The following is an 11,667-nucleotide window of genomic DNA, read 5'->3' on the forward strand; positions in this document are numbered from 1 at the left end:
ACTTTTTAAAGTGTTGAAGAGCAAAGATGTCAGCTTGAGGACTTAGGTGCGCCTGACCCAAGCCATGGTATTTTCAATAGCCTCATATGGATGCGAAAGCTGGACAGTGAATAAGGAAGATCGTAGAAGAATTGATGCCTTTGAATTGTGTTGGAGGAGAATACTAAAAGTGCCATGGACTGCCAAAAGAACCAATAGATCTGTTTTAGAAGAAGTGCAGCCAGAGTGCTCCTTGGAGGCCAGGATAGCTAAGCTTCATCTCTCATACTTTGGATATATTGTCAGGAGGGAACAGTCGCTGGAAAAGGATGTTATTCTGGGTAAGATGGAGGGTCAGAGAAAAAGAGGAAGACCCCCAACGAGATGGACTGGCCAGGTGGCATCATTGAAGGTGTCAAGAGTGGCAGCAGTAGTGAGGTTGGCCCAGGATCGGACATTGTTTCGTTCTGCTGTGCATGGGGTTGCTATAAGTCGGCTCCGACTTGATGACACCGGACAACAACAACAACAACAATTTCCAAGTTGCCCATCCATGTCTACCCTGTGTATGGAGGGGGTGGGAATGATCCTCGCTATAAAAATGTGTTCCCTCTTTTGAGCTACTGCATCCATAGGTGTAGGTCAAGTTCATCACATTGTATTTGTCTTTTTTATGAATTTGAATTTTGTTCTACCTTTTTCTCCCACTCTATCCTGAACTTCCTATTGTGATCCCCATCAGAGTGGTTGGTTGTATTAGCCAGGCACCATCTAGTTCTGGTCTCTGGGTAGTGGAGGCTGTGGTTCATGTGGCATTTTAGGGCCTTTAATTAATTGTTTCTTTGCATCTTTTTTTTTTCTTTTCTGCAGTCTTCTATGTTCTGGACAGAATGAAGGTAGTTGTAACTTAGATGGTGGTTCAAAGGCTTTTAAGACTCCAGTCACTACTCCTAAAGGTGGATGTAGAACATTATTTTAAGGACTATGTTATGCCAATTGACTTAGATGCCCCCTGAAACTATGGTCCCTAGTCTTCAATCCCAACTTCTCAGTTCCAGGAGGTATTTTATTATGGTTAAGAGATTTTCAATACAGCTCCCTGTGTGCTCTATGATATACATAGGTATACCTGCAGCATGTACAAATATATACTGCTACTAACCCTAAACATCATACTCCTGGTGTGGTGTGGCGCTCTAGGATCAGCACTGGACTGTGAACCACAAGGTAGGCAGTTCAAACCCACTAGCTGCTCCTAAGAAATCCTATGTAGTATCGCTATGAGTTGAAACCGAATTGACAATACTTTGCAACAACAACAAACCCTATATAAGCATGTGGGTGTACTTCAATACAGATGGAAACTGTTTTTGGTAACTAAATGTGCACGTGAAAATAACAGGTGCAACCATAGCAATATTAACAAGAGTAAAACCAATTTTTTGAGAAATTACAATATACCAAAAATAGTTTTCTGTATATATAGTCTCATTTTTTCCAAATATTTTTATTGCTAAGTATTATACTGGGAACACTGCAGTGCTAACCACAAAGTCAGCAATTCAAGCCCATCAGCTGCTCCTTGGAAACTCTATACAAGGAATGACTCTAGGGCTCTTAACAACAGCAAGGAGTATACTTAGGCTTGTGTGTTGTATTTTGAAACTGTTTTGAGAACTCGAATTCACTAAAATGAACTTTGCTCTTCAGCATTAGTTATTTTGTCTCTATTATTTTATACAGTTGAATATAAATATGGTTTCCAAAATCTGATCCTTTACACAGGGTTTTAGAATATTCTCAGCTATTACAAGTCACCAACTACTTAATCCTCAAGACATTGTCAACTACAAAGTGAAACAATAACCACATTTAAAAATTTCATAATTCTAGTTAATAGATCTTGAAGTTCTATAACTAGCCCTATTGCCAGCCTTTCCAAAGTTATTAAAATCATAAATCTAAGCATGTGCCTGAATCATAAATGATATAGTGTTACAATTATAGTATGTAACATGATAATTGTTTTCTTTACATTGAGTTGTAATCAATACGGAAGACTGTGCTCTTTGATCTTCATCGGTAAATATTTTAAGTCCTCTTCACTTTCAGCAAGCAAGATTGTATTATCTGCATATCTCAGGTTGTTAATAAGTCTTCCTCCAATCCTGATGCCACATTTTCCTTCATAGAACCCAGCTTCTCATATTATTTGCTCAGCATACATATTGAACAAGTATGGTGAAAGAACACAACCCTGTCGCACACCTTTCCCAATTTTAAAACATTCAGTGTTGCCATGCTCTGTTCGAACAACTGCCTCTTGGTCCAGGTACTGATTTCTCAGAAGTACAATTAGGTGTTCTGGAATACTCATACTTCTCAATGTTGTTCATAGCTTGTCATGATGCACACAATTGAAAGCCTTCATGTAGTCAATAAAGCATAGGTAAACATCCTTCTGATATTCTCTGCTTTCAGCCAAGATCCATTGGACATCTGCAATGATATCTCTCGTTCCACGGCCTCTTCTGAATCCAGCTTGAACCTCTGGAAGTTCTCTGTCAATGTATGATTGTAGCCGTTTCTGTATTACCTTTAGCAAAACTTTACTCGCTTGAGATATCAAAGAGATTATCCGATGATTTCCGCATTCTGTTGGGTCACCTCTCTTTGGAATGAGCACAAATATGGATCTCTTCCAATCAGTCGGCCAGATAGTTGTCTTCCAAATTTCTTGGCAGAGATGAGTGAGTGCCTCCTGTGCCACCTCACTTTCTTGAAAGATTTCAATTTTTATTCCATCAATTCCTGGTGCCTTGTTCTTTGCCAATTCTTTCAATGCATTCTGGACTTCCTCCCTGAGTCTTCCGTATGGATTACAACTCAATGTAAAGAAAACAAAAATCCTCACCACTGGACCAATAAACAGCATTCTTATCAATGGAGAAGAGATTGAAATTGTCAAGCACTTCTTTCTTCTTGGATCAACAATCAATACTCGCAGAAGCACTAGTCAAGAGATCAGACGACGTATTGCATTGGGCAAATCTGCTGCACAGGAACTTTTTAAAGTGTTGAAGAGAAGAGATGTCAGCTTGAGGACTACGGTGCGCCTAACCCAAGCCATGGCATTTTCAATAACCTCAGATGGATGTGAAAGCTGGACAGTGAATAAGGAAGATCGTAGAAGAATTGATGCCTTTGAGTTGTGGTGTTGGAGGAGAATACTGAAAGTGCCATGGACTGCCAAAAGAACCAATAGATCTGTTTTTGGAAGAAGTGCAACCAGAGTGCTCCTTGGAGGCCAAGATGGCTAGGCTTCGTCTCTCATACTTTGGACACATTGTCCAGAGAAAACAATCGCTGGAGAAGAATGTCATGCTGGGTAAGGTGGAGGGTCAGAGAAAAAGAGGAAGACCCCCAACGATATGGATCAGCCAGGTGGCATCATTGATGGCGTCAAGTGTGGCGGCGGTAGTGAGGTTGGCCCAGGATCGGACTTTGTTTCGTTCTGCTGCGCATGGGGTCGCTATGAGTCGGTTCTGACTCGATGGCACCTGACAACAACAACAAATATGATAGTTATTGTCTCTGAGCCTTGTTTATATTCTAATTTTTAAACTTGGAGAGAACTATGTGATGCCAATGACCTGGGAACACTCTTATACTTTAGCACAAATTATGTGTATCTGAACATCATTAGTGTTGAAACATAGTCTTGAACTTGTCTTTTCATGGTAAAAAAGCTCAGGAACCACCGTGTTCTCAGACTCACCATGTTTTATGGATATAAATGTACCAACCACATCAGTCATTACCCACCAAAATTAATATTTCTGTGAGCTTATATGAAATCATCCTGACAAGTGATTCAAGCATGGAAAGTGGAACCAAATCTTTAGTTAAAATTCTAGTTTGTTTGTTTATTTCTTTTCTTTTTAACAGAAAAATCTCAGGAAATAACCACTTATTAATAGCAGACTTTTAAAAATATTCATTTTGTAAATTCCAAATTGTTCTCAAAACACATGAAAATTAGGCTAAGCTGTTAAAACGATGAAGAGACACAAATAAGATTTCATCTGCTACCTTAGTCACATCTTTCTAATGTCTTACTAAGTAGAAATGGCCCTACATTAAAGGGTAATGTCTAGGAATTTAATTATCTCTACTGACTTAGTTAAGGATTGACAAGGTCATATGGTAGATAATATTCTGTATTCATCTAGCTACATTCAGTGTCTGTCATAAATTAATCTCTGCTGCCAGCAGTAATGCAGGTTCAATAAATTGTGACGAAAACCTGACTGGTAGGTGAGGGTGAGCTACTGGATCTGGTAGTGCTGTAAGAGAAGCATTGGACTGCTAACTTCAAGGTTGGCATTTCAAACCCACAGCCTCTCTGAGGGAGAAAGATGAGGCTTTCTACTCCTGTAAAGATTCACAGTCTCAGAAACACTGTACAATTTCCTATGAGTCTGTAGCAATTCTGTAGCAATGAGTGATGAACCATTGATACTATATGACAATTAAGCATATAATTAATTGTTTTTTGTCTTTGAGGCTAAACTTTCAGAACAATTACCAGATCAAAAAGCAGATAGAGAGGGATTGGAAGTAGAAAAGAGGTAGAGAAAAGAGGAATATAAAGAAGGAGGAGAAAGAAGGGATGGGAGAATGGAAGGAAGGAAGAAAGGAGGTTAGAAATGGGAGAAGAAAGCAAGTTCCTTTGGAAGTTTCACATCAACTAGAAAGAAGAAATGATGAATGAAGTGTGACCAGAATATGTCCTTACGTCACACCGGGACCCCACAGCACCACACCAGGACTCCCAATATCCTATACCTGTTGTTATACTTCCATTTTGGAATGGACTGCCTTTGTTGTGTATGTTAACGAGGTAGTGTTCATTTATGATTTGTTTAAAGTCAGTTATTTGAAGATAGAAAACTAGATTAAGCAAACAGAGTTGGGGGATGATAGGCCATATGAAGATCACAAAGGAGCACAAGAATGAAACTGAAGAAGCAAAATTCTTTCTCCAGAACCCATGGAGATAGGTAGCGTTTCCCTAGAACTCCTGCCCTGATTTCAAACTTGTGGTGCTGTGAGTTAATGCGTTGGACTGAAAAGTCTGTTTGAACTACAATGTCAGCAGTTCAAGCTCACCAGCCGCTTCTAGGAAACCTTGTAGAGGGTCATTATGAGTTGGAACTGACTCCACAGCACTTAAAAACAACAACAACTGTGACAAAATAAATTTCAGCTTGTTGAGGTGACCTCCATGATATATTTCTGTTATAGCATCACTAGATAACTAAGATAGGGCTACTTCATGGTTTAAATCAGAAAATATGTGTGTCAGGGTTGTATCCTTCCCTCAAATTTGTTCAGTCTGTATGATGAGTACATAATACAGGAAACTAGATTATGTGAAAAATAACATGGCATCTGGTGTGGAAGAAGACAACAGACAATATGCAGATAACACAACCTTGTTTTGCTGGAAGTCAAGAGGACCTGAGACACTGACTGATAAGGATTATAGGCTATAGCCAGCAGTATGGATTACACCTCAACATAAAGAAAATAAAAATCCTCACAACTGAACCAATAAGCATCATCTTGATAAACAAAGAACATATTGAAGTTGTTAAGGATTTCAATACTTAGATTCACAATCAAGGGCCATGGAAGTAAGAGTAAGAAATCAAACGATATGTTGCATTGGGAAAATCCATTCTAAAAGATCTTTTAAAAGTGTTAAAACACAAAAAAATGTCACTTTGAGCACTAAGGTGCATTGAACCTACTTATCCTCAAACAATGTCACAGACTATTTGATCAAACGTTGACAAGGGCTTAGTATGTGGCTGAAAATGCTACTCAAAATTAATGTGTTAATGTTAGATTCATCCTTATAGATCTTACCAAGATCTTGGGAATTTGTGTCCTAATATCAACTATTACTGAAATCATAGTAATGTACTCTACTGATCGGTGTCCAATTTAAGACCCAAATTGTATTTTCCTTCAGGGTACCAGAGCCCAGCTTCAAACTTCTCTCTTTTGTGCACCTTTTCATTTGTGGTAACTGTTGTTCCTTGTTAGATTTTTACTAATGGTTTGTAATTTTTTTAATACAGGAAATGGATTAGGAATTAGAATTGTAGGTGGTAAAGAAATTCCTGGACATAGTGGAGAAATTGGAGCCTACATTGCCAAGATTCTTCCTGGGGGGATTGCAGAACAGACAGGGAAGCTAATGGAAGGTAAGAACAAGGTATTTCAAAATAAATTAGAATGAATGTATTCATATTAAATATGTTTTCATTTAATATGAGAATTTTACTGTCTAGGATAAACCTCTCACCCTAGGGTTGGTTGTGAAATTTTGATATAGTAATATAAAAGAAGGTATGCATGCTTCTGTATTCATTATTATTAATTGCATTGTCCTTTTGGGCAGTTCTTTAGTTATAGAACTAGCTTGTTTAAAAAGGGGTAATTTTCAAGATTTTTTCTGATTGGGGCAATTTTATAATAATACTCTTTTGATAGCTTGTCATTAATGTTTCATAGATTCTAAGAAAAAACTATGTTAAAATCAAAACTACAAAAATATCAGAAGATGATTCAGTGTATGCTAAGGTCAGGGATCAACAAATTATGGGTAGCCTACAGGCCAAACAGCCAGGAACAGCATGTTTTATAGGAAATATCTTTTGTTTGCTGTTTGATTGTTTATTGTGGTTTGGATGAAAGTTTACAGAGAAAATTACTTTTCCATTCATGATTTATACACATTTTGTTTCGTGACACGTGTTAAAATCCTCTCAAAGTAGCGGCAATCCTCTCACTTTCGCGCAAGGTTCCCCATTTTCATTGATCCTGTCCTGCCTTCTGAACTTTGATTTTACGTAAATGCTGCCTCTCTGGTCTTGTATGGTTGATTGCTCTGAGGAGCACATTCTTCATGAGTGTTATTACTCACTTTATATGCTTGCCTATTGCTTGGCTGAAAGGTGATTCCCAGGGGGAAAGAATATTTTATTGAAACACAGCCACACGCTGTACTGGACAGGGTTGCTTTTCTACTATAAAAGCAGAGTTGAGTTCACAAAATAGACTGTGTTCAGCAAAGGCTAAAATATTTGCTTTTGGTTCTTTACAGAAAAATTTTGCCGGCCATCTCCTATGCTTTGTGTTATTTCCTACAGTTAGAAACTACTCTTACTATATCATAAGAGCGTTCAAATAATCATGAACTTTACAGAAATGTTGTTGTTGTTATGTGCTGTGGAGTTGGTTCCGACTCATAGCGACCCTGTACAGGGTTTCCGAGGCTGTAAATCTTTATGGGAGCAGAAAGCCTCATCTTTCTCCCACGGAACAGCTGGTAGTTTAGAACTGCTGACCTTGTGGCTGGCAGCCAGATTCGTAACCACTACGCTACCAAATAGTTAGCTATTAAATGCTAATTTTCAATTGCCAATAAGAACATATTGTCGTTCTTATTCTCTGGACTCACTAACATAAAATACAAACTTTTTGGGGGGGCAAACTTTTTTTTGTTTTAATGATTGTTTTTTATAAAGTACCTGCAGTTTATCTTTACTTTTTACCATAAAAGAAGGATTTATTTGGGAAATTTTACTGTCATTTCATATTTTAATAATATTTTATCTGTTTTCCTAAAATGTTAATTGTGACTTGCCATCATTTTCTTAAATTAAAAATATTTGGATCAGCCAAAAAGATCCTGAGTATTCTAACAGATTATTGGAATAAGCACAAACTTTAGGCAGCATTTATTCTTCACAATGGTATGCTGAAGCCAGCTGTCTCCAACTCACTGTGGTATACTGTGTAAATCTCATCCCAAGTTTGTATTAATGGCATTACATTGATTGCTTGAATCATCATGGTGTGGAAGAATTTACACCATGGAAATACACAAATGCTACAAACTAAGTCTATTTTAAGTTGCTTGTTGTTTTAAGAATGCTAGTTCATGAGCACATCACTAAATATATGCCAACAAGCATGCTATTAAAAAAATATACACATGACATTAATAAAACAGGGAAAATTAAGAGGGCTAGCCAGATAGATAAATTGAGAAAAGGACTATATAGAGCAAGAAACAGCAACTAGGAGTAAAATACTGAGTCGGTATGAATTTCCTGACTATAATTATGCCCAATGCTACTTTTTTGCTGTTTTATTCTAGTTACAATACATGAATTGAGATTCACATTTAAGGATGCAATATTCTGCTCCACAAGGAAACTGAGTATACTATTTTGATTTTTTTTTTTTTTCAATTGCAACACTAACGAGCCTGATATTGTTTGGAAAAAGTTATTTTTTAAGTATATAAATGAAATTTTATATCCTTCTTTGGATTTACACCATGGAAATTAGGAAATTTTACAAAATAGGATGGTTTTAAAGACAATTGCAGTAAAGTTTATTGTCATGATTGTATACACTTTCTCTTGGAAACCTATGTGGCCTTTTCTAAATTCATATATTTAAATAAACTAATGTAATTCAAACTCATTTCATGGATTGTTCAAGAGAGAAAATTGAATTGAACTTAAAATTACATAAATGATTTTAGAAATTCTAAGCCTGCTACTGAATTTCTCTTATCTTATTTTGAAACTAGTGGTTTTGGTTTATCTAGTTGATTTAAATGAGAAATTAATAAAAACTATATAAATGTAATTTAAGATTTAATTTTTATGAGTTATTTCATTTATTAAAACTCTTATAGTTTTATCAAGGGGCCAAGGCAGGCCTATGAGCTTGAATCCTCTAGCTGGAGTTTAGTGTCTGTGTTTTTTATTTAACTCACACCTCTTATTTGTTGTGTGATTTCTAGATTTATTTTATTACTCATACAACATTGTTCATTGCTAAAAACATTTTATAGTATTTTTATTAGATTTAAGATGCCATATTTCACTGTCCATATTTAAATATTGTTTTTTGAAACCTTAAATATTTAGATAAAAATTTCCCTTTCTCCCACCAATAAAGGCAGTACCTTTACCACAGAAAGGCAATGCTCTGTACCAACAAGCTAGAATAATAGTTCATTCCTCATAGTACAAAGCTGAACTGACTAGAAAACCATTGGTCCACATAGGTATCGACAGCATTCGAATTTAGTGCAATAAAATTTCTGTTACTTTGTATAATTTTATTTTGTTTTTGTCTATATTTATGTGTTTGATTTATACATAATGTCCTTAGGACCCTCAACCTCAAACAGATTATCAAACTCCAAAGCAGTATATTGGTCTAGATAACGTGCTGATTTTTATGCCTCATGTGAAGCATCCTTATGACACAAGATTTTCAATTATTTACCACTGAAATTTTGTTTTCTTAAATTTTATGGATGTGTGTTATCTTACGATAATTGGTTTATATTATTTACTTATTCAATACTATAAAGACAATTAATTCCCTATACTTTCTAGGTAATTCCTAGGGATTAATTAGATGTACAAAGGTAAGTAAAAAAGTATGGCTGCTAGGATTTCAGTTCATACATACACTGATTTATTCATAAAAAAATGTGTTTTACAATGGCTCTATGATCAATGGATGGCTGCGCACAAGTTCTCTTAGTAACACACGTGTCTTAGTCTCCTTTGGATGCCTTCAAAAATACTATCCATTCAAACCAGTGGCTTCTGAAGGGATTGTCTGGGCCAGTTAAACTTAAGACAGAGAGGTCATGATTCCACAAGGGTAATCTTGATAGATATTCTTGAAGGACACAGGATAATCATGTGGCTTATAAAATTTTAAGAAACTTGAAAATTGCATTGCTGAGAAAACAGGCCAAGGAATTTGCCATTTTATTGAAAAGTCATACCTAACCAACCCTCCATCCCTCCTCCATCCTTGCTCTTGCCCTATCAGATTTCTTTTGTTTCTAAATGCAAAGAACACTGAAAAAAATAATAAGATTTGAGTCCATCAAGGGTGTCCAAACTGTCATTTTAACATTGTATAAATCAAAGAGCACAGATTCTTCATGGAAGTGCTAGAGAGAGAGAGCTGCAGACTCCGACTTCATAAGTGCATAGACCTAAATGGCGGATAAGTTGAGTAAGGAAAAATTTCTGTTTTCACTCTTCATGCCTTATAAATTGAGTCTATGTTTTTAATTTTCTAGTTAAAAATGAAAATATGAGAATGTTGATAATGGTGAAGCTACATAATGAGCCTAACAATCATCTGTTTGTCTGTCATATTATGGTGGCTTGCAGATCGCTGTTATGCTGGAAGCTATTTCAAATACTAGCAGGGTTACCCATGGTGGACAGATTTCAGTGGAACTTTCAGCCTATAAAAAAAATGGTTTGCTTCTAATAAATAAGTCTCTGAAAAATGTATAAGTAGCAGCAGAACATTGTTTGACACTGTGCTGGAAAATAATCCGATTAGCTTGGAATACATTAAAAGTATGACTTGAGGAGAGCTGCCTATTCAAAGTAGAGTTGACCTTAGTGATTGAATGCAGCTAAGCTTTAATGTTACCAGGAGGGACCAACCACTAGAGAAAGACATCATGCTTGGTAAAGTAGAGGCTCAATTCCTCAAAAGAGAGGAATACCCTCAGTGAGATGTGTTGGCACATTAGCGGCAACAGTGGTGCAGAACCAGGCAATATTTTATTCTGTGATTTATGTAGGATCACTATAAGTTGGCATCTATTAATAACAAAGAGTCATAATGTGTGTGTGAGGGAGGTTGCTATAGATTTAATTAATTATGTCGCCCAAAAATAGGTGTTGCAAATCCTAACCTCTATACTTGTGTGTAGTACAGCTGAAATATTCCTTAGAAGAGAGGGTAGGGAGATTTCCTCTTACTCACTGTGTAATAGTATCAGGAGGGACCAATTCCTTGGAGAAGGAGATCATGTTTGGTAGTTCTGGTTTGGTTCTGTAAAGTAAACACTGGACTGCTAACTATAGGCTTGGTGGTTCAAACCCATCAGCCACTTTTTGGAAACCCTCTTCACAACCACACAACCAATTTGATGGCACTTAACAACAGCAACAATAAAGTAGAGGGACAGCAAAAAGGAGGAAGAACCTGAAGGAGATAGACTGATAAAGTGACTGCAATCATGGCTGAAAAATAACAATTGAAAGGATGGGCAGTGTTTCACTCTGTTGTATACAGGGTCCTTATCAATGGCAACTGATGGGAGGGCACCTAACAACAACATGTGGTAATTCCATTTGGGAATGGGTTTCTTTGTTGTATTAATGAGGCAGGATTAGTGTTGAGTGTGTCTTAAGTCAGTCTCTTTTGAGATAATAAGAGAGTTTAAAACAAGGAAGCAGAGTGGGAGGGAGTGAGGTCAAGTCACAAGAAGATCATCCAAGAGAGGTAACTCAAAAAGTCAAGGATCTTCCTCCAGAACCAAAGGAGAGAACAAGCCTTCTCCTAGAGTGGGAGCCCTGAATTCAGATTTCTAACATCCTAGATTGTGAGAAAATAAATTGTGTTTGTTAAAGCCACCCACTTCTGATATTTCTGTTAAAGCAGCAGTTGATAACTACTCCAGAAGTCAGTGTGTCATTTTCTTTGTGTATATTTAAATTTTTAGACCATGGAAATTGAAAATACATAAAAATCTGAAATGCATTT

At 36.6% G+C, this 11,667-nt stretch overlaps 1 protein-coding gene across 1 annotated transcript in view; it reads left to right on the forward strand.

Annotated features, from left to right (window-relative positions):
* PCLO (piccolo presynaptic cytomatrix protein) overlaps positions 1-11,667 on the forward strand; it is a 483,434-nt gene that overhangs the window by 346,577 nt on the left and 125,190 nt on the right. The window contains exon 12 of the mRNA XM_006834340.1: positions 6,129-6,254. Within this exon, the coding sequence (XP_006834403.1) occupies positions 6,129-6,254 (126 nt within the window). The remainder of the gene's footprint in view (positions 1-6,128; positions 6,255-11,667) is intronic.

This window comes from Chrysochloris asiatica, unplaced genomic scaffold (assembly GCF_000296735.1).
Source record: "Chrysochloris asiatica unplaced genomic scaffold, ChrAsi1.0 scaffold00010, whole genome shotgun sequence".
Classification (NCBI taxonomy): Eukaryota; Metazoa; Chordata; class Mammalia; order Afrosoricida; family Chrysochloridae; genus Chrysochloris; species Chrysochloris asiatica.